The sequence below is a fragment of the Aethalodelphis obliquidens genome, unplaced genomic scaffold (genome assembly GCF_003676395.1).
Source record: "Aethalodelphis obliquidens isolate GAN/ISIS:26980383/991018 unplaced genomic scaffold, ASM367639v1 scaffold2, whole genome shotgun sequence".
Lineage (NCBI taxonomy): Eukaryota > Metazoa > Chordata > Mammalia > Artiodactyla > Delphinidae > Aethalodelphis > Aethalodelphis obliquidens.
The window spans coordinates 14,307,820-14,331,679 of NW_020837946.1; the positions used below are offsets into that span (position 1 = coordinate 14,307,820).

Here is a 23,860-nt window from a genome sequence, read left to right on the forward strand (position 1 = left end):
TCTTTCACTGAATTCACAACACCTGCCAAATAGAAACAGTGTTACCAGTGTTCTCTCGGGATCTGGTACTTCAGCTAAGTCAGTGAACATCTGGGGAGCTGGTTGAAAAATTGACTTTGTATATATGGTTTGCTTTGTGTATCTGGTCAGAGCAGTTGAGCATATGAATAGGCACAAGTAATATAACTGCATAAAGAGAAAAAATGATTGCTTTCTTTTTTCCCTGTCCTTTGGACCTGAGCATGTATTTGTATTGAATACAAACTCAGTTGCTTAAGTTTAAGGGAGGCCTTTGTAATATTGCTTTTACTTTTAGCACAACTGAAAATCTCAGAGTAGGCCCTGAACTCTTCCCTGACCTCTACCCAATAAAAGTTTTTTAGAATAAAAAAACTGTCTCTACATTTTTAGTAAGAAGATACGTAGTCTTAAAGCCCTAAATGCTCAGAGCTTATTCTGAGTGTACCGGGGCTAGATGTTGATAATATGGAAAGAAAGGAACAGTTTAATTGGTTGGGGATGACTTTAAGAGGTACCTTATTTTGAAGGTACCTGTGGACAATGGTGCAAAAATGATTAGAAGGAAAAAGAAACTCTGAAATAAGGTAGTGATCCTTAAATACAGAGGTTGCAATTCTTGGGATCACCAGTGGGGGCGACAAACAGAAGATGTTCCGACCACAGAATAAGAAAGCAAGTTAAGAAGGGAGGGTCAAATGGTACCTCATTAGATCAAGCAATAGGATACCTCATATGTGTATGTGCGGATTCCTGAGAGCCGGCTAGGTGCACCCCAATACTGTCACCCTTAACAGCACAAACCATGTTAAACAGCTATTGCATTGTGGTTTAACCAGGTTAAAATGCAATAAAAACTCGTAGCATGCCTAGTGTTGAATGCACAAGAAACACTGCTGTGCTGGATAGACAACTGGGGCCCCAAGATGCCCTAGTCCTCCTGTGCAAGGCTAGGGCAGAGATCCTTAAGTTTGTGCCAGCCTTAAATGTCTGTTCCAACCTTTAAAGGGGCAAACCCAAGAAAGTACCAACCTCATATGTCATTGGCTCATGTAACTCTACGTAACAGCACAGCTCAGAAAGGGCAGCCAGCGCAGTCTCAGGCAGATTGACTTATCCGGTGGTGCGAAGCAGTGCCAATAGCTAGAGACCAATGAACTGTGAAGCCAGTGAAGTGACAACTCCAGGACCTTTCCTGGCCCAGATCCCTTCTAAGGCTGCAGGCTCATATGGTCAAATTTGCAAAGGTAAGATAGCTCAGCTGCAAAGAACTTGTGGCCATCTATTGAATATGTAAGATATTATAGAAGTGTGTCAGGCACTTAGTGAATGAAACCATTCTGCTATTGTTCTGGATTTTGTGATATTTGTAATTTTTTTTTTTTGAGGTATGTGGGCCTCTCACTGTTGTGGCCTCTCCTGTTGCGGAGCACAGGCTCCGGACGCGCAGGCCCAGCGGCCATGGCTCACGGGCCCAGCCGCTCCGCGGCACGTGGGATCTTCCCGGACCGGGGCACGAACCCGTGTCCCTTGCATCGGCAGGTGGACTCTCAACCACTGCACCACCAGGGAAGCCCCGATATTTGTAATTAAAAAAAAAAATTTGTAATCTACTCTCATTTTTTTCTCATTCTAAGTAAATTCATACCCAATTTTATATTTGTAATTTTGTATACTCTTTTAAATGGGCTAAAGTCTAGGTACCAAGAAATAGTCATGGGCCCCTGGCCAATGTGATACCCCTGCCAAGTTGACAGACATGGGCAGTATCTGTAAGAGGAGAGACAGGGCAGAGGTCTTAAGGTGTGGGCTTCTCTTGGCCAGTGCTCATCCAGGAGGTGTAAGAGCTTTATAAGAAAGTGTGGATAGTGGACCACAAGTATTTTCAGCAGAGGAAGACTGGAGTTCTAAGTAGAGCTGGTGAACACAGTCAGAAAACCTGATTTCTAACCCTAGTATCTTCTGAGCAGTCTTCCTTAGCCATGATCTCGGTCTCTTTGGGCAACGCTGGTCGATGTCTTCCCTGGCAGGTGCACGTGAATCACATCTCCTGGGGTTCAAGCTTAAGAACAGGTTAAGCATTGCTGGTTGCGCTGTGACTTCCATGTAAGAGGTAGGGGTGTTACCAAAGGCTGGCCCCTTGAGCTCCCTGATTGATTCAACCCAGGGCCTTGTTACACAAACATATGTTTATAACAGGAGAGGGTAGAAGAGGAAGTCCATCCATCATGCATAATAAAGGGCTTGCATCATGACTGTAACTTTGAACTCTGCCTGTGGTTGTGAATCCATTTAAACATTTTTTTAAAGTACTGGGAAAAAATTAGGGCCTTGTGGCATGTTAGCAAACTTGGTAAGTTATGAGGAGGATGAAGAAACATAATTTATGTACTTTGGAGGAAAGCCTTTTCAAACTACATGAAAGAAATTCTTAAGAATTACGGTCTGTTTATCCCTTATGTCTTGGCAATAAGATGTTCTGTATCTGTAATGATACATATGTTATGTATGTATGTAACGATACATACGTTATACAAATTTCTCTAATACCTGTGTCTGGAGGTAGTCCTCATGGTTATTTTAGCAGGCACATTTTTCTGAAGTCAACAGCGATAGCTTCGCAGCTGTTGCTTTAGCATTTCTCTTATCAGACATTCCTTTTATGGTCAAGTTTAGCCATTTCTCTGTTGAAAGTTATTTAATTCCAGCCATATGGATGTGTATACAAATTATACTCAAACTTTGAACCACCTTTCTTGATTAGAATGCAAAGATTTATGACCATGTACACTTCAAAAACTTCTTTTCGGGAATTCCCTGGTGGTCCAGTGGTTAGGACTCTGGACTTTTACTGCTGTGGGCCTGGGTTCAATCCCTGGTCAGAGAACTAAGATCCCACAAGCTGTGTGGTGCAGCCAAAACAAAAACAAAAACAAAAACTTCTTTCTTCTAATGGCAAGATAAATGAGTAAGAGAATGAAGAATTTTCACAGTCTGCTAAAGGATGTGGTTTAAGGGAAAATTGCTCTTATATATGGTTCTCTTTCAGACAATGGAAGAATACATGAACAAGCCTACGTTTTAACCATGCATCTACTTGAAGACTCCAAGTGCTACATGTTGTGAACCTGTAAATAAGCAGTGCCTTGCATCCAGTTATTTGACAGAGCCTCTGGCACCATGCCAAAAATAACTTAAAAGGGATTTTTCTGTTAATTAGCAAAAATTATTGTTTAACATAATATATTTATCATTATTCATGTCTGTATTATACTGTATATGACTACTTGGATGTTAAAACAACTGCTTCATTGCTCAATAGGCTGAATGTTTGTTTGCAGTGTTTTAACTCCATGTCATATTTTTGAGCTAATTTAAATAAATTTATTGCAATGTGTTTTGTTGCATTTGGTCCTCTACTGACAGGATGTAAACTATATTGTCATAATCCATGATTTTGAATGTAAAGTATATCTTATATCAATAATACTTTTTCTAAATGTTTAGCTTTTTAAATTGTATAATGATTCAAAATTATGTTAATAGTTCAGAGTTCATACATGATGTTAGACATTTTAAATACACTTAATACTGTAATTTCAGTCCAGATACAGTGTATCTGATTTTAATGTCCTGAATTCATTAATTTTTCAGGGCTGGAATCAAGGACAACAACCAAAGATAGTATAGGCCTTAAGTGTTTTTGATGCCTTGGAAGCTGCTATCTAGGCTGAGGTTTTAATTTTACCTTTTAATTGAATATAAGGGGCATTCCAATAAGGTTGTGTTTTGTACAAACTCTATGTATTTATTAAGGTTTTGAGACATCTGAAAAAGTGTCTATAACTTCCCTTACTATAAAAATAGTATAATAAAGATGAATAACAGTAGCAATAGTACTTATTAATACTACTATTTTAATAATCTTCTGTGTTACAAGCACCCTTAGTTGCTTGAGAGATTTTTGTTTCCAGTATGTTTTCATGTATATCTAATATATTTGAAGACATTGTCTATTAGGCTTACTTGGAGCATTTAATATTATTGCAACCTATATAGTAGGTGCCTTGCCTCCTTTTTCTTTCCTCATCTCCCAAAGAAAATATTTGCTGCTGACTGTTACTATTGTGACTATGTCGCATTCATGCTTCCTGGAAAGTTCTATATAACCAGGTGGTAGAAGTGATCAGACATTCTAGGGAAATAGCTTGTACTGTTCTGTCTGGTGCCCTGCTTTTGATGTCTTACCTGTGCATTTTCAATGTTAGTTTTGAGGTCAAATGTCATCATGTTGCAGTGGTTAGGGACCTTCTAGTATTCTTCCTAAGAGAAGAGTGTGCTTGCTGTTGGGGAATCCAACATGAGGGGAAAATGTCCTCTTTGATTCATCGTGCCAGACATATTTAGGGAAAGATGGCAAGACAAGAGTGGAAGAACATGAGGAAAAATTGACCAACTCCCAAATATAACCATTATTAAAAGGAAAAACTTCAGGTTAGTATATGAAGTAATTATGGGGCTTTTAATATCTAATATTTCCTCAGATTAATCATGTATTTACAATTAGGGCATCAGATTGAAGTTTGTCATTTTTATCACTTTGTTTACTTTAGATCTTTGATTTTGTGCTTTAGCCTTTTTTTTTTTAATATGGCAGAACTCTTTATTTTAAAAAACATTGTATAAACTTTATGTAAATTGATGTAAGTTTTTCTGGTTCTTTTGAAGCTCTCCACCATTTTTGGATGAAGGTATTGATTGAATCTCATTCAAATGTACTCCACATATTCTGGGGAATTCCATATTAGACACTGTCTAGTTATAGCGGGGGCTCCTCAGACTTTATGTCAGCAGCACACATATGGTGTGAACATAATGATATGGCACTCTGGGGTAAATTTGAGGGATTTGGGGGACATCTTACATGGACTTTGGTGAAAATAATCATTATGTTTTCTTTATATCATATAATTGTCATTATGTTTTCTTTATATCATATAATTGTAATAAAACCACCAAGGGAAAGATAATAAATATTAAACTTGTATAAAAACTTGCAAATAAAATTTTTTAAGTTTTTTATTGAGGAACTTCAGCGTGTTTTATGAATATAATTTTTTTAAATCAGATTTTATGCTTGAAATTGCTATCCATAATTCTTGTTGACGTCCTTCTAATATAACCTCTTCATTTTTTTAGTTTTTTATTGAGGAACTTGAGCATGTTTTTATGAATATATATATATATTTTTAAATCAGATTTTATGCTTGAAATTGCTACCCATAATTCTTGGTGAAGTCCTTCTAATATAACCTGTTCATTTTCTAGACAATTACCTATCAAGGTGGAACTTCATAAGCAGGTGACAGCAAATGAGAGAAGAGAATTTATTGTTCTGCTCCTATTGGCTTTTTTCTCACCATTCACCCACATTTTGATAATCTGATCTCTTTACATGTAGTTAATGACTCAACCACCCTTTAAATCTACTAACTCCTTTTCTTTCATTAACAAATGTAAAGTTGACATTTCTTATGATAACTCAAGTGAATTTTTTAAAAAATTTATTTATTTTATTTATTTTTGGCTGCATTGGATCTTCGTTGCTGCGCTCAGGCTTTCTCTAGTTGTGGAGAGTGGGGGCTACTCTTTGTTGCGGTGCGTGGGCTTCTCATTGCGGTGGCTTCTCTTGTTTCTGAGCACAGGCTCTAGGCGTGTGGGCTTAAGTAGCTGTGGCATGCAGGCTCAATAATTGTGGTTTGCGGGCTCTAGAGTGCAGGCTCATTAATTGTGGCACACGGGCTTAGTTGCTCCGCGGCATGTGGGATCTTCCCGGACCAGGGCTCGAACCTGTGTCTCCTGCATTGGCGGGAGGATTCTTAACACTGCACTACCAGCGAAGCCCAAGTGAATTGTTAATTCAAACTTTTTCCCGTATCAAGTCTTCTGAAATAGTATAAAGCATTTTCATCAAACATACAACAGATGTTCTTCTACAGCTAGTAATTCTTCTTTAGGATTTGTATTATAATACCCATGAAATATCACTCAGAACTGTCTTTAACTTTACTTTTCTAAGTTTTAATCAATAAACTTTATTGGTAAGTGTTAATATATTTTTTTCACATGGTCCCTGCAATTTTAAATTAAGTTCAGTAGATGCTCTGGAATGTAAGTAAGCAAGCCAATGACTCTTTCAATAATTTGTGAAGGGAGGGTCATTAAATTTTTTTTTTTTTTAATCCTTATTGAATGTTCTAAGCATTTCCCTTCAGGGCTTAACAGCATAGTTCCTAACAAGGGTAGACTTAACCGTCTTCTAGATTAGATAGAGTTGTTTTCATGTGGTTGACATGTCCTTTGTTTAACTAATAGTATTATTCCAAAGTGGTAATTTTTACTCATTCCTTTGGAAAATAGTGTTTCCATGGAGGGTGGTAAAGAGAGCATTTATGCAATTGTGTGAGTTAATGTGGGCTTTTGCTGTTGTTAGCATGATCTTATAACTGAGCTACACCTGATATTGCTATAATTTATAAGAGAACTTTGCTTCTTATTTTACACTTGTGCATGTTTAAAATGTTAATCTTGTGTAAAGTGGTTGTTTAGTAGAAAGACGCCAGCATAGTTTACTTGATAATATTTTGAAGTAAATAAGACATTTAGACTGAAGAAGAGGAAAAATTCTGAGAACACTTGGTTCCAAATGTGAGATAATCCTCATACTGCTTTAATAGTGATTTCAAACTCTCTTTTATACTGTTTTTTGGAGGGAGCGAAATCTGTTGAATTTGTGAAGGCTCCAGTTTTAATAAAATTTTTCCTCTACAGTGGAAAAATATCTAAAATTTGAGACTATATAAATGTGAAGAAAAAAAACTAATGGACTTGTAAGGCGTTTATGGTCGAAAATTGTTTAAAAAATAATTTGTTTTTAAGAATGGTACAAAAATAAATTTTAAAATTATAAAAATATAATTTTGAAAATGAAGGCAGTCAGTGTTGGAAGTATTAAAATATTAATTTCCCTTTAATAAACGTCTAAAAATGTCTTAAATTATAAACATTACTTTCATTTATGTAGGATTAAATAATTTTGGAGAATCTGTATTTAAAGGATTGATTATATTTTCCTGTTTTTAGAAATAAGCCTTTTTATTTCTTGAAGCCAAATTTTAATGCTCTTTTATTGGGTCAGAATTTGGCTAATTATATTAAAAGCTAAAACTGAAACGATGGATGGATGAGTGAATAAACGAAGTCACATAATAAGAAAAATGGACAAAATCAATTATGTTCTACTTAAAATGTCTAATCTTATGATAGTAATAGTTGTAAAGAAAATGATGTGTACATACTTCCGCTATTAGTTGAACACTTCGTTAAAAATGTAAGAGCAGAGAGCAAATTAAGTTGGAAGAAAATTTAAATTTTTTACCTACACACAAAGAAGCTCAAGAATGATAAATCATAAAGTAAAAATCAGACTAACTCATCTGGAAGTGTTACATGTGTGTATATTTTATTTACATCCTATCAGTTCTCTGTGCTTTCTGTATTCAAAATCGTATGAGCATAATTACTGAATTTAGGAATTTTTCTGAGGCAGCCATCCAAATGCTATTCAAATATAAGTTCAACTCTTGTGAACTTTTGAATCGATGAGAAATAATTGCTTATCATTTTTTAAACTTCTGTATATGATTTTCATCCATCAGTCTCAGAGCAAGCAAGTGGGTTTTCTCTCTGGTAGGGATGTTCTGAGGCATAAGACTAAGTGTCATGATGATGTTTAGAGCATCAAAATGGACTAGGGATTGGGAGCCTTCACGCTTGTCCTGAATGTACCACTGACAAGGTTCATGAACTTGCTCTTTGGAATGGATGGAATGTCAGAATCAGATGGGATCATGGAAGTGAGCTAGCCTGAACCACTCATTATACAGAAGAGGAAAGAATAATCATTACATTGACATTTATGTTTTAATCAGGTCCCAGTGCTAATCATTTGCTTAATTAAATCTTGCCTTGATCAAAGGTGTTACCTCATGAAAGTATTTGATGAGCTTGTTTCCTGGTATGAAATAAAAGCCTGATGACATTCAAGCATGTTTTTCACCCTTTTAAATGATACAAGTGAAGTATATTGAGTGCACTTTAGATGAAGGGTGCCATTATAGGAGTAGAAAGAAGAGCTGCTCTTGGAATACAGATAAAGAGTGAATCACCAAGGTTGCATTGTTGAGTTTTGGAGGTAGAATATCTTATGTGTTTTAGGTGAAAGGAGAGAACAGAAGGGCAATACATTTTTTGGCTAATGTGAATAAAAGGGACTAATGATCTAGAAAAGTCATTGAATTATGTGACATTTCTTGCATTCAGCTAAAGCTTGTCATTTCAACCTTGTTTATACCTAACTGTGAAGTAAGACCTTCACATGTAGTTCTGAGTCAAGGAGCCAGTGTTGGATGAAACCAAAGCACTGCTTGGAAAATATGATAGAGACCAGATGTTTGCTTGCCAGGCCATTTCCTGTTTCCTCCTGGGTTTACAGCTAGACTTAACTTCCCACCCTTCTTGAAGTTTGGTTTATCCATAATGGAATCATAACCAGTGGCATGTGGGTCCAAGTAACATATGCCCAACTGCAGGTCTGACTCTTAAAACACTCCCACGTGTGACCCTCCATTCTGTCTTTCCCGGTTTATAGCCAAAGGAAAATACTCTAGGATCCAGAGAAGGCAGAGAGCCATGAGATGGAAGGAACCTAAAAACGGCTGTCAGGAAAGCCAACCAAGCAGGAATAGTCACACTGGACAGAAGTAAACATGTGTCACAGAAGTAAACTTCTATGACGTTAAGACCCTGAACTCCTGGATTTGTTGGTTACAGCAGTGAACCTACCCTGACACGTGAAACAGTCATGGGCTAACATCAGTGGGATTAGGATATGTTTAATCAAGATTTTCTTCAGAGAATGGAAAAACATAGCACCCTTTAGAGTTAATACACACTAATTATGTAGAAGAGGTAATCAGATAATAAATCTGATTGAGAGAATTGAGGCTGCTGAGGGACTTCCCTGGTGGCACAGCAGTTAAGAATCCACCTGCCAATGCAGGGGACACGGGTTCAAGTCCTGGTCTGGGAAGATCCCACATGCTGCAGAGCAACTAAGCTCGTGCACCACAATTAATGAGCCTGTGCTCTAGGGCCCACGAGCCACAACTACTGAGCCCACATGCCACAACTACTGAAGCCCGCATGCCTAAAGCTCGTGCTCCACAGCAAGAGAAGCCACCGCAATGAGAAGCTTGTGCACTGCAATGAAGAGTAGACCCCACTCGCTGCAACTAGAGAAAGCCCATTCACAGCAACGAAGACCCAACACAGCCAAAAATTAAAATTAAAAAAAAAACACTAAATTTATTTTTAAAAAAAACAGAATTGAGGCTGCTGAGAAGTAGAAAGATAATGTTACTATCCACACAAGAAGTCCGTTTTGTAGAGGTACAAATTGGGTACCACAAGCTACCCTGAGCCTGCATACAAATTTTGTTTGGCCCTCACTGTATGAAAAATGGAATCAATTTTGTGATTTTATATAAAACTTAGATTTTTTTCCCCTTCTCTTGAAAAATTGTAAGAATTGGCCACTTAGGGCCTGCACATCTGCATGCAATAATCAACTGAAGCTGGAGGGTGTGCACTGCTGACTTCTGCAGTCTCCACCACTATACCTGCCCACCTCACAGATTTGCACACTTGTTACCCTGTACTAAATGTTTACCTTGCTTTTGTGGTTGCTGATGCAGCTTCTTAGTCTGGCTTTTGAGACCTTCCATCATCTGAATTCTAAGTCACATATCCCATCCTTTCACAGGTCGATGTATTACTCTTCTTGGCTGTTGCTTGTTCTACTTTTTCCTTTTACCTGAAATGTGATTTACCCCCTCCCTATGTCCAGATTCTTTAATACGCAGCTCAAGTGTCACTTTCATGACTCCTCTCTTATTCCAGCCTTCCTTCCCCCTCTAAAACCCCTTTGTTTTACATTAGTACCTCCCAGGGTACTTATTATTTTTAGTATTATAAATATTTATATACATGCCCTATCTCTTGCTGACATGAACAATCCTTGAGAGCCAGGTGTGTGTGTGTGTGTGTGTGTGTGTGTATGTGTGTATGTGTGTGAGTGAGAGACAGAGAGAGAAAGATTGCTTTTCTGAGTCTCCTAAAGGGCCTGTTAAAGTCATATTCACTGACTCAATTTCTCTTATAGTTATTCCTTACTTTTCGGAAGTTCGCTTTACGCCCCTTGGCTTTTACAAAAGACCTGTATTAGTACCTGTTTTCTATAACCAAAAGAAATCTGAAGAGGATTTTTGATTTTACAAAAAAGCAGAAAATGAAATAGGGTTCAGTTTGTGTTTTGCGGGGAGCCATTATAAAGGCAGCGAGCACCCTGAACAGGAGACTGGCGCTACCAAGCTCCTTCCCCAGGAGCTACAGTCAGCATCTCAGCCTCAAGCCGCCATAGCTTTGAACTGTGTCTATAAGCCTCTGTGCTTTATCTGCTTTTATACCATTTTGGCTTATGAAATGTTTCATAGGACACCCTGCTTTCGGATAATGGAGGAAACCTATAGATATCAAACCAGAATCTGAAACACCCCCCCCCCCAAAAAAAAGGTATGTTTTTTGGCGATTCCCTGGTGGTCCAGTGGTTAGGACTCGGGGCTTTCACTGCCGTGGGCCTGGGTTCAAACCCTGGTCGGGGAACTAAGATCCCACAACCCGCATGGTGTGGCTAAAAAAAAATAAAAATAAAAAAGGTATATTTTCCTTAACACTCCCGGATTGGAATGTTTTTGAAGTACTTTAAGAAATTCATTAAAAAAAAAAAAAAAAAGAAAGAAATTCATTAGACCAGCAAGCAGTCTGCTCATTTCTAGAGGATCACCAGTATAGTTTATTTTTGATCAAGATATACTATCTCTTGTCTTGAGTTCAGAAATTAGGGACTTCCCTGGTGGTCCAACAGGGAACTAGATCCCATGTGCTTGCTGCAACTAAGAGCCCACATGCCACAACGAAGATCCCACGTGCCTCAACTAAGACCCAGCGCAGCCTCAAACAACAAACAAACAAATAAATAAGAAATAGCATAAAAATCTTGTATTTCTTAAGCACGACAGGCTCCCAAAACTTCAGGTGACACTGCTGCACTTCTGTCTGCAGCTGGGTCCCCAGAAATTGTATCAGTGCCTGACACTCAGTAAAATATCAATAAATGTTTGCTAAATGAAACTGGATGACAAAAAACTAAATTCAAGATGGCACCTAATTGGCTGCAGTTCTTCCTGTGATAGTGAACTGACCAAGTTTAAAACTGAGCACTTAGTGCTGGTGCCATAAAGATATATTTATTTTCTTGAGAAAGAAGAAACAAGAAAAGAACACAAGTGAGTTGGGACTAGAAGTTAAGCTATCACATTTCCAGGTCAGCCTTAATTCAATATCTTTTATGTGAGTGACACTGAGCTTTTATGTTGAAGCCATTCATCTGGGTGGCAAACCCATCATCAGCTCTTACCAGCAAGGTGAGAGAACCCGAGGGTTTTGTTGATGTGGTTGTACAAAGAAGAACAGCCTCCTAAAAATACACACATATGGTTCGCTTCTACCCAAAGGTGCACACTCTTTTGTGTTTTTAACTGTGTCACATGGACACTGTACGACTCTTCTACGTGATTATTACAGGGGTTGGCTTTTTGTTAGAATGCAACTTCCCTTTCTGCTTATTTTTTTTCTAACTCATGGAGTAGAAAGTAGTGATGTGCTAATTCCTCTCTGTCTCTTCAGCCTTCCTTTGCCCTCTGCTCCAAAAATGAGTCGAATTGCTTTTTAGATACCATGTGAGATCTGTACAGATGCAAGTGATGTGAAAACAAAGGTATGAAGGCACATTGGTAAACAGAAATGGAAAAACAGCTTTCAAAGAAGCTTACTATAGCAGAAGGTGGTATTTGCCATGGGAATGGGAACCACCAATAAATTACAATTCACACTAGACCTAGCTAAGATATTACTTATAAGGGACAAGAAAGGTAGTTTCTTTTAAAAATTTAGAACAGATGAGCAGGTAAGGAAGGACAGGCAGCATAAAAGAGAATAAGTTATTTTGTGTTGGTAAATGTAAAGGTTCTCCATGTATTGATTCTCTCATCTCATGCTCCTGTTAATAGATGAAAAATAGTAGCATAAGAATTTAGAATGAGCAAAAATTGTCAAGGAGGCCTGAGAGCCAAGTTGGATTATTTTTTATGAGTGCTATGATGTAAAAAATGTTGGCAAACTGCCATAAACTCCCCAGTAAAAACTAGCCTTACAAAGTTGACCTTAGAGAGAGGACTTAGAAAAGTCCTCTTTTATATGATAGTCCAAAACCCCCAACACACTGAGCTCTCTGTCTCTAATACAAGTGCTGTACCCTTGGTTTGAAAATCCTACCTTTTCCTTTCCTGCCTTGAGGGTACCCTGCTCACTGTTGACCTGGCAATTCTTGGCCACCACCTGGGCCTCAGTTCAGGTGTCAGCTCCTGTGAAACTTCCCCCATTACCTCTTCCCCAGCATTAATGGATGATATCAGATGCTACAGGAGCAGAGAACATTGTGGCTCAGAGATACATGATAATATGTTGACAACAGGGTGCCTCTCCCTCAAGATTGCGAGTGTCTTCAGGGCAGAAGCTGTGAGCTTCATATTGCTATCAAGATATCTACTTAATGTTTGTTACATAAATAAATACTTTTGAACTTCAGGTGGAAGTTAAAGTTAAAACCTTGGTCATGGGGTTTCCACTGAATCCATGAGGATTGGATTGGTTCCATTGTCCTTTTTTATTCCAAAAAAGCATTTGAGGGGATCCATCTTTTTCTCAGATCACAACTAGTACAGGAAAGGGTTAATTCAGCAGGTCTGGGTTGCTCAGACCCGGCACATTCTAAATAAAAACCTGTCTCCAGCTGGCTGGCTCTAGGGAGGTAACCTCTGAGCCCTTGGAATGTTCTGCCTGATAAGAGTGTTTTTTATGCCTGAGGGATGGGCCATGCTACTGCAGTGTGACAGTTTATCCTGACAATGTGATTGATGGTAAACACCTATTTTTTTTTTTTTTTAACTCTGGGTTGGGGCTGAAGTCTGAGTACCTGAGATCAGTCACATGGGCTCTACCCACCTTCAGGACTGATCCGCGGTAGAACTCCTGGATACCAAGGCCCGGTGAGCATCCCCAGTTGGCAGCACTTAGCATGTTTTGTGCACGTGGCTGCTGGGAGAATTAAGCATATTCCCATGTGACACTGTAACCGTGCAACTCAGATTGGGTCTTGAACCCATGGTTCTCTAACTGAGATCACACACCTGGTAACAGGACTTAATGAAGCTCAAGTTCTTGATGTCTCATCACGGAAAGAATTCAGTGAGAGGGATATTAACTAGAGTTATCGTGATAATCATTGTGCAATACATACAAATATTGAATCAATATGTTGTATCCAAAACTAATATAATGTTATATATCAATTATACCTCAATAAAATATTACACTACATATTGAAGAAAAAGAATTCAGTGAGAGACAAAGTGATAGGTAAGAAGTGGATTTATTTAGAGAGAAACACACTCCGCAGACAGAGTGTGGGCCATCTCAGAAGGTGAGAGTGGCACCAGGGTATGGGGTAGTCAGCTTTTATAGGGGTGGGTCATTTCATAGGCTAATGAGTGGGAGGAGTATTCCAGCTATTTTGGGGAAGGGGTGGGGATTTCCAGGAATTGGGCCACTGCCCACTTTTTTTTTTTTTTACATCTTTATTGGAGTATAATTGCTTTAAAATGGTGTGTTAGTTTCTGCTTTATAACAAAGTGAATCAGTTATACACATACATATGTTCCCATGTCTCTTCCCTCTTGCATCTCCCTCCCTCCCACCCTCCCTATCCCACCCCTCTAGGTGGTTACAAAGCACCGAGCTGATCTCCGTGTGCTATGGGGCTGCTTCCCACTAGCTATCTACCTTACATTTGGTAGTGTATATATGTCCATGCCTCTCTCTCACTTTGTCACAGCATACCCTTCCCCCTCCCCATATCCTCAAGTCCATTCTCTAGTAGGTCTGTGTCTTTATTCCTGTCTAACCCCTAGGTTCTTCATGACATTTTTTTTTCTTAAATTCCATATATATGTGTTAGAATATGGTATTTGTCTTTCTATTTCTGACTTACTTCACTCTGTATGACAGACTCTAGGTCTATCCACCTCATTACAAATAGCTCAATTTCATTTCTTTTTATGGCTGAGTAATATTCCATTGTATATATGTCCCACATCTTCTTTATCCATTCATCCGATGATGGACACTTAGGTTGTTTCCATCTCCGGGCTATTGTAAATAGAGCTGCAATGAACATTTTGGTACATGACTCTTTTTGAATTATGGTTTTCTCAGGGTATATGCCCAGTAGTGGGATTGCGGGGTCATATGGTAGTTCTATTTGTAATATTTTAATGAACCTCCATACTGTTCTCCACAGTGGCTGTATCAATTTACATTCCCACCAACAGTGCAAGAGGGTTCCCTTTTCTCCACACCCTCTCCAGCATTTATTGTTTCCAGACTTTTTGATGATGGCCATTCTGAATAGTGTGAGATGATATCTCATTGTAGTTTTGATTTGCATTTCTCTAATGATTAATGCTGTTGAGCATTCTTTCATGTGTTTGTTAGCAGTCTGTATATCTTCTTTGGAGAAATGTCTATTCACATCTTCTGCCCATTTTTGGATTGGGTTGTTTGTTTTTTTGTTATTGAGCTGCATGAGCTGCTTATAAATTTTGGAGATTAATCCTTTGTCAGTTGCTTCATTTGCAAATATTTTCTCCCATTCTGAGGGTCGTCTTTTGGTCTTGTTTATGGTTTCCTTTGCTGTGCAAAAGCTTTGAAGTTTCATTAGGTCCCATTTGTTTCTTTTTGCTTTTATTTCCATTTCTCTTGGAGGTGGGTCAGAAAGGATCTTGCTGTGATTTATGTCATAGAGTGTTCTGCCTATGTTTTCCTCTAAGAGTTTGATAGTTTCTGGCCTTACATTTAGGTCTTTAATCCATTTTGAGCTTATTTTTGTGTATGGTGTTAGGGAGTGATGTAATCTCATACTTATACATGTACCTGTCCAGTTTTCCCAGCACCAATTATTGAAGAGGCTGTCTTTTCTCCACTGTATATTCTTGCCTACTTTATCAAAGATAAGGTGACCATATGTGCATGGGTTTATCTCTGGGCTTTCTATCCTGTTCCATTGATCTTTCTGTTTTTGTGCCAGTACCATACTGTCTTGATTACTGTAGCTTTGTAGTATAGTCTGAAGTCAGGGAGCCTGATTCCTCCAGCTCCATTTTTCGTTCTCAAGATTGCTTTGGCTATTCGGGGTCTTTTGTGTTTCCATACAAATTGTGAAAATTTTTGTTCTAGTTCTGTGAAAAATGCCATTGGTAGCTTGATAGGGATTGCCTTGAATCTGAAGATTGCTTTGGGTAGTAGAGTCATTTTCACAACGTTGATTCTTCCAATCCAAGAACATGGTATATCTCTCCATCTATTTGTATCATCTTTAATTTCTTTCATCAGTGTCTTATCATTTTCTGCATACAGGTCTTTTGTCTCCTTAGGTAGGTTTATTCCTAGATATTTTATTCTTTTTGTTGCAATGGTAAATGGGAGTGTTTTCTTGATTTCACTTTCAGATTTTTCATCCTTAGTGTAGGAATGCCAGAGATTTCTGTGCATTAATTTTGTATCCTGCTACTTTACCAAATTCATTGATTAGCTCTAGTAGTTTTCTGGTAGCATCTTTAGGATTCTCTACGTATAGTATCATGTCATCTGCAAAGAGTGACAGCTTTACTTCTTCTTTTCCGATTTGGATTCCTTTTATTTCCTTTTCTTCTCTGATTGCTGTGGCAAGAGAAGAAAATTCTATTGATTTGAGTCTTCTCCCTTTTTCTCTTGATGAGTCTGGCTAATGGTTTATCAATTTTGTTTATCTTCTCAAAGAACCAGCTTTTAGTTTTATTGATTTGCTATCGTTTCCTTCATTTCTTTTTCATTTATTTCTGATCTGATTTTTATGACTTCGTTCCTTCTGCTAACTTTGGGGTTTTTTTGTTCTTCTTTCTCTAATTGCTTTAGGTGCAAGGTTAGGTTGTTTATTCGAGATGTCTCCTGTTTCTTAAGGTAGGATTGTATTGCTATAAACTTCCCTCTTAGAACTGCTCTTGCTGCATCCCATAGGTTTTGGGTTGTCGTGTCTCCATTGTCATTTGTTTCTAGGTATTTTTTAATTTCCTCTTTGATTTCTTCAGTGATCACTCTGTTATTAAGTAGTGTATTGTTTAGCCTCCATGTGTTTGTATTTTTTACAGATCTTTTCCTGTAATTGATATCTAGTCTCATAGCGTTGTGGCCGGAAAAGATACTTGATACAATTTCAATTTTCTTAAATTTACCAAGGCTTGATTTGTGACCCAAGGTATGATCTATCCTGGAGAATGTTCCATGGGCACTTGAGAAAAATGTGTATTCTGTTGTTTTTGGATGGAATGTCCTATAAATATCAATTAAGTCCATCTTGTTTAATGTATCATTTAAAGCTTGTGTTTCCTTATTTATTTTCGTTTTGGATGATCTGTCCATTGGTGAAAGTGGGGTGTTAAAATCCCTTACTATGAATGTGTTACTGTCGATTTCCCCTTTTATGGCTGTTAGTATTTGCCTTATGTATTGAGGTGCTCCTATGTTGGCTGCATAAACATTTACAATTTTTATATCTTCTTCTTGGATTGATCCCTTGATCATTATGTAGTGTCCTTCTTTGTTTCTTCTAGTAGTCTTTATTTTAAAGTCTAGTTTGTCTGATATGAGAAGTGCTACTCCAGCTTTCTTTTGGTTTCCATTTGCATGGAATATCTTTTTCCATCCCCTTACTTTCAGTCTGTATGTGTCTCTAGGTCTGAAGTGGGTCTCTTGTAGACAGCAAATATATGGGTCTTGTTTTTGTATCCATTCAGCCAATCTGTGTCTTTTGGTGGGAGAATTTAGTCCATTTACATTTAAGGTAATTATTGATATGTATGTTCCTATTCCCATTTTCTTAATTGTTTTGGGTTCATTATTGTAGGTCTTTTCCTTCTCTGGTGTTTCTTGCCTAGAGAAGTTCCTTTAGCAGTTGTTGTAATGCTGGTTTGGTGGTGCTGAACTCTCTCAGCTTTTCCTTGTCTGTAAAGCTTTTAATTTCTCCATCAAATCTGAATGAGATCCTTGCTGGGTAGAGCAATCTTGGTTGCAGGTTTTTCCCCTTCATCACTTTAAATATGTCCTGTCACTCCCTTCTGGCTTGCAGAGTTTCTGCTGAAAGATCAGCTGTTAACCTTATGGGGATTCCCTTGTGTGTTATTTTTCCCTTGCTGCTTTTAGTATGTTTTCTTTGTATTTAATTTTTGACAGTTTGATTAATATGTGTCTTGGCATATTTCTCCTTGGATTTATCCTGTATGGGACTCTGTGCTTCCTGGACTTAACTCTTTCCTTTCCCATATTAGGGAAGTTTTCAACTATAATCTCTTCAAATATTTTCTCAGTCCCTTTCTTTTTCTCTTCTTCTTCTGGAACCCCTATAATTCGAATGTTGGTGCATTCAATGTTATCCCAGAGGTCTCTGAGACTGTCCTCAGTTCTTTTCATTCTTTTTTCTTTATTCTGCTCTGCAGTATTTATTTCCACTATTTTATCTTTCAGGTCACTTATCCGTTCTTCTGCCTCAGTTATTCTGCTATTGATCCCATCTAGAGTATTTTTCATTTTATTTATTGTGTTGTTCATCATTGTTGGTTTCATCTTTAGTTCTTCTAGGTCCATGTTAAATGTTTCTTGCATTTTGTCTATTCTATTTCCAAGATTTTGGATCAACTTTACTATCATTATTCTGAATTCTTTTTCAGGTAGACTGCCTATTTCCTCTTCATTTGTTAGGTCTGGTGGGTTTTTATCTTGCTCCTTCATCTGCTGTGTGTTTTTCTGTCTTCTCATTTTGCTTATCTTACTGTGTTTGGGGTCTCCTTTTTTCAGGCTGCAGGTCCGCAGTTCCCGTTGTTTTTGGTGTCTGTCCCCAGTGGCTAAGTTTGGTTCAGTGGGTTGTGTAGGCTTCCTGGTGGAGGGTACTAGTGCCTGTGTTCTGGTGGATGAGGCTGGATCTTGTCTTTCTGGTGGGCAGGTCCACTTCTGATGGTGTGTTTTGGGGTGCCTGTGGACTTATTATGATTTTAGGCAGCCTCTCTGCTAATGCGTGGGGTTGTGTTCCTGTCTTGCTAGTTGTTTGGCATAGGATGTCCAGCACTATAGCTTGCTGGTCGTTTAGTGAAGCTGGGTGTTAGTGTTGAGATGGAGATCTCTGGGAGATTTTCACCATTTGATATTAAGTGGAGCTGGGAGGCCTCTTGTGGACCAGTGTCCTGACGTTGGCTCTCCCACCTCAGAGGCACAGCACTGACTCCTGACTGCAGCACCAAGAGCCTTTCATCCACACGGCTCAGAATAAAAGGGAGAAAAAGTAGAAAGAAAGATTTAGTAGAAGTAGAAAGTAAGAAAGAAAGGAGAGAGGGAGGGAGGGAGGAAGGAAGGAAGGAAGGAGGGAAGGAAGGAAAAAAAGAAAGAAAGAAGATAAAGTAAAATAAATTAAAGTAAGATAAGATATAATAAAGTTAATAAAATTAAAAAAATATTAAGAGAAAAAAATTAAAAACAAAAAAACGGACGGATAGACCCTTAGGACAAATGGTGGAAGCAACGCTATGCAGACAAAATCTCACACAGAAGCATACACATACACACTCACAAAAAGAGGAAAAGGGGAAAAAATCATAAATCTTGCTCTCAAAGCCCACCTCCTTAATTTGGGATGACTCGTTTTCTATTCATGTATTCCACAGATGCAGGGTACATCAAGTTGATTGTGGAGCTTTAATCCGCTGCTCCTGAGGCTGCTGGGAGAGATTTCCCTTTCTCTTCTTTGTTCTCACAGTTCCCGGGGCTCAGCTTTGGATTTGGCCCCGCCTCTGTGTGTAGGTCGCCTGAGGGCGTCTATTCTTCGCTCAGACAGGATGGGGTTAAAGGAGCCGCTGATTCGGGGGCTCTGGCTCACTCAGGCCGGGGGGGAGGGAGGGGCACGGAGTGCGGGGCGGGCCTGTGGCGGCAGAGGCCGGCGTGACGCTGCACCAGCCTGAGGCGCGCCGTGCGTTCTTCCGGGGAAGTTGTTCCTGGATCCCAGGACCCTGGCAGTGGCGGGCTGCATAGTCTCCCCAGAAGGGGGTTGTGGAGAGTGACCTGTGCTCGCACACAGGCTTCTTGGTGGCGGCAGCAGCAGCCTTAGCGTCTCATGCCCGTCTCTGGGGTCCGCGCTTTTAGCCGCGGCTCGCGCCCGTCTCTGGAGCTCCTTTAAGCAGCTCTCTAAATCCCCTCTCCTCGCGCACCGGGAAACAAAGAGGGAAGAAAAAGTCTCTTGCCTCGTAGGCCGTTCCAGACTTTTCCCCGGACTCCCTCCCGGCTAGCCGTGGCGCACTAACCCCCTGCAGGCTGTGTTCAGGTCGCCAACCCCAGTCCTCTCCCTGCGCTCCGACCGAAGCCCGAGCCTCAGCTCCCAGCCCCGCCCGCCCCGGCGGGGGAGCAGACAAGCCTCTCGGGCTGGTGAGTGCCGGTCGGCCCTGATCCTCTGTGCGGGAATCTCTCCGCTTTGCCCTCCGCACCCGCGTGGCTGCGCTCTCCTCCGCGGCTCCGAAGCTTTCCCCCTCCGCCACCCGCAGTCTCCGCCCGCGAAGGGGCTTCCTAGTGTGTGGAAACTTTTCCCCCTTCACGGCTCCATCCCACTGGTGCAGGTCCCGTCCCTATCCTTTTGTCTCTGTTTATTCTTTTTCCTTTTGCCCTACCCAGGTACGTGGGGAGTTTCTTGCCTTTTGGGAGGTCTGAGGTCTTCTGCCAGCGTTCAGTAGGTGTTCTGTAGGAGTTGTTCCACGTGTAGATGTATTTCTGGTGTATCTGTGGGGAGGAAGTTGATCTCAGCATCTTACTCTTCCGCCATCTTCCCGGAAGCCCCACTGCCCACTTTTTGACCTTTATGGCCAGCCTTGGAACTGTCATGGAGTGGGTGGGTGTGTCATTTAATTTCTTGATGTGTTACAGCGAGCATATACTGAGGTTCAAGGTCTAGTGGAAATCGACTCGTCTGCCATCTTGGACCTGTTTTGTTCTAATCAGTTTATGTCGTGTCCTTGGGCCAAGTCATTCTTTTAAAAGTTGTGCCCTGCCCCTTTCCCTCCTGTTTCAACACCACCAAGAGGGGACACATGGAAGCTTGTGCCTGGTTTCTCTTGGACTTTGCCCCACATCCCTTTTCCCTTTGCTGATTCTATTTTCTATAATTTTACTGCCATAAACTGTAACTGTGCCTCATAGCTTCTGAGACTCGTGAGTCCTAGCGAATTATCGAGCCTGAGGTTGGTCTTGCGGACCCCCGACAACAACCTTAGTCAGATGCTATTACTTAGAAGTATGGTATTGAAAACAAATAATTATGGAGACTAATAAGGGGAAAGCCAGGGAAGGTGTTTTGGGGGCAGAGTGTAGTGGGTCCCGTGAGGAGTTTGGGTCTCTCCTCTTTACCGGGATTACATAGTTAGAGCCAGAGTTGAACTGGCTGGGGAAAGACTCTTAGCTCTATTTCTTCTGACATTGGATGCATCTCCATGTTGCCAAGGGAAAAAGATGAGGTGAAGAAAAGGTAATATGTAGAACTGACAATTTTGCAGACTTGGGGTTCTAACTCTGCCCGGGGAAGGTTGTCCATCAGCCTTGCTGGGACTGGTCCTTCTGAGGATCAGGAAAGGCAGACCTGCATGGGAGCAAGGGGAGAGGTGGGTCTGTCTCAGCTTCTAAGACCAGGGGAATCTCTTTACGTATTGCATTTTATGAACTCTTGAAATTAGTACCTAGAATCTCTGAACTGATTAGTAAGGTGGGCTTTGGACCTGGAACTTCAGGATTCAGGCACACACCAGCTGTGTGACTTCGAAAGTGCTTAGTCAATGCTGGTGTTGGTTTCTCTTCTGGATCATCTCGAGGCAGGAGGTAGATAGGCCCCAGGCTGAGCAGTGAAGTCTGTCCTCTGTAGACAGACACTCCAAGATAAAGACAATGGTGGGGTGGGGGGAAGGAGGAGCTGAGTCCTGCCCAGATAAGAGATAAACAGAGCACATATTTCTCATTCTTGAGGTCAAGGAGAACTTCCTGACTATACTTGTGCAGAAAGGTTCCTCGGGGGGCCAAAAAGGGAGGGGGAACCACCCTATAATAGGTGGTGTCAACCTTCCCACAGGCCTCTCTCTGGGCTGGAATCCATCTTGGCTAAGAGATGCACACGCACACGGGGAGGACCTTGAGATAAACCAAATGCGGACTCAGAGCCAGGCAAAGCAAGATAATTGGCCAGAGGAAACCCGGAAGAAATGCCCCATATAAGTGATACAAACTACTATGGAGGTGTGACTCTCTCTCTGAACCCGCCTGTGTGTCTATCCACAAGTACTATACTGTTTTTCCTCCTATGAAGCACCTTACTTGCTTCACTACTTTCCATCTCTTTGTTGAAATTCATTTCTACAAAGCAGACAAGCCAGGGCCTTGTCACTAGCCACTGGCCCTCATGGTCTAGTGGTTAGGATTCGGTGCTCTCACTGCTGTGGCCTGGCTTCAATCTCTGGTCAGCGAACTGAGATGCTGCTTCAAGCTACTGCCAATCCAGGCCATCTGAGATCAATCTGATAAGCGGCAGAAGAGCTATCCCAACTCTGATGTTGGGGAGATGGTTTGTTTTGCCTAAAATAGCTTCATGGAAGAAAAATAGAGCATCCTGTGAGTTTATAGAAATTAGAGATTACAGAAATTGCACTTGAATACCAGTTCTTACATATTGAATTCAAAGAAGAGGATTCCTTTAAGGCAAACATGGTGGTCTTCCTTCTCTCCCTCTCCCCGTGGGGTCCTTCCTGGGCTCCTGTCTGCAGCTGTGATGGGGGCCAGGACGAATTTCTTGTTTCACTGGACAAAGCAAGCGTGAGACTAATATCACCCCTGAGGCCAAGAGGACAAATTTGACACAAGATGAGCTTTAATCATAGGCAAACTCTAGGTTTAAAATAGTCTCTTCCTTTGACATATTCAGGATAATTCCCAAATGAAAAGCTAATTTTTACATAGCTTGGAAAGGCCACAGGCTAGCCTTGGAGCATAATATCCTCAGTGTGTTGAGGGCCTGATGTGAAACGGTACCTTCTGTGATATGGTTAGGCTACCTCCCCACGGTACAGTTAAAAGAAAGGTATAAGGAGGCATTTTATTTTTCTGGGGCCATGGGCTCCATTTCGAAACTCTTAAAAGTTTTAGTAAAATTGAAATGATAAGAATTTCTGGCAAAATTTCTTTAATGAAAATTCAAGTGATATTTAGCAAAAAAAGAATGAAAACTAAACATGACACCCAATGTTGGATGCCACAGGTGAACAGCATACGTTGCTGAAGAAGCAATGTTAGTGCATGTAAATAACATTTTAATGATCATATCTTTTTTTTTTTGCGGTACGTGGGCCTCTCACTGCTGTGGCCTCTCCCGTTGCGGAGCACAGGCTCCGGACGCGCAGGCTCAGCAGCCATGGCTCACGGGCCCAACCGCTCCGTGGCATGTGGGATCTTCCCTGATCGGGGCACGAACCTGCGTCTCCTGCATCGGCAGGCGGACTCTCAACCACTGTGCCACCAGGGAAGCCCTGATCATATCTTTTAACCCAGGAATTTTGAGAATGTAATGCAGGGGTTGGCAAACTGGTCCATGGGCCAAATCCAACCCAAGGACTCTTTTTGTATGACCAGCCAGGTAAGGATGGATGTGCAGTTTTAAAGAAATATTAAAAGAGGAAAGAGAAAAAAAAGGAGGAGGAAGACTGCATGCCCCACAAAGCCTAAACTTTTTGCTGTCTGGCCCTTTCCACCATAAATTTGCCTGTTCCAGATCTTACTTAAGGAATAATCCAAAATATGGGGCATGTACTTGAACAAGGATGATCTTTGCAATAGTTTTGCAATAGTTCAAAAGATTAGGACCAATCTAAATGGATAGATTTAGATCTATTGGTCCTAGGATAGAGGGATAGTTATGTGACTATTAAGTAATGCACATGAGGGTGTTTTACCACCAATTAAGTGATGGCTAGTGAGGGCCACGGGTCTGGGATTGTGAATTTTGTCTGTCTTAGGAAGGCTCGATGGATTGCCATGGCTCACCCACGTCTTCTCACTCCTAAGTGCTCAACGCAGATGTCGGATAAACTGCACATTTAAAAATTTGAGGATGTTCTGCCTTGAACTTAAGGAATAGACCTGACAGCTCCTGATACCTGTGCTCTGGCTTTTAGGACCCTTGTAGCAAGGAGGTGACCAGGGTTGCACAGTTTACTTGGAGAGGTGTTCAAGCTCAGGGCACTCTATTCTTCATTTTCTCTTAAAGAAGCTTCTCCTTTTCCCAGCATCTCTCAGGACCCCTTCCTCCACGTTTCCACAGAGTATGCTGTGGGTGCATGGGATTCTTATGCTCTTTAATTGATTTATGTCTTTCTGAAACCAGATACTGTAAGACTTGTTACATATATCTCATTTCCTGTGGCTTTTGTGGTTATTTCTGTAA

The 23,860-nt window shown here is 40.4% G+C and overlaps 1 protein-coding gene across 3 annotated transcripts in view; it reads left to right on the plus strand.

Moving 5' to 3' along the window:
* Positions 1 to 5,108, plus strand: part of AP1S3 (adaptor related protein complex 1 subunit sigma 3) — a 56,976-nt gene extending 51,868 nt beyond the window's left edge. For all 3 annotated transcript variants that reach the window (XM_027120119.1, XM_027120112.1, XM_027120104.1), the window contains exon 5: positions 3,068 to 5,108. In XM_027120119.1, the coding sequence (XP_026975920.1) occupies positions 3,068 to 3,103 (36 nt within the window). In that variant the 3' untranslated portion in view covers positions 3,104 to 5,108. The remainder of the gene's footprint in view (positions 1 to 3,067) is intronic.
* Positions 5,109 to 23,860: the final 18,752 nt, after the last annotated feature.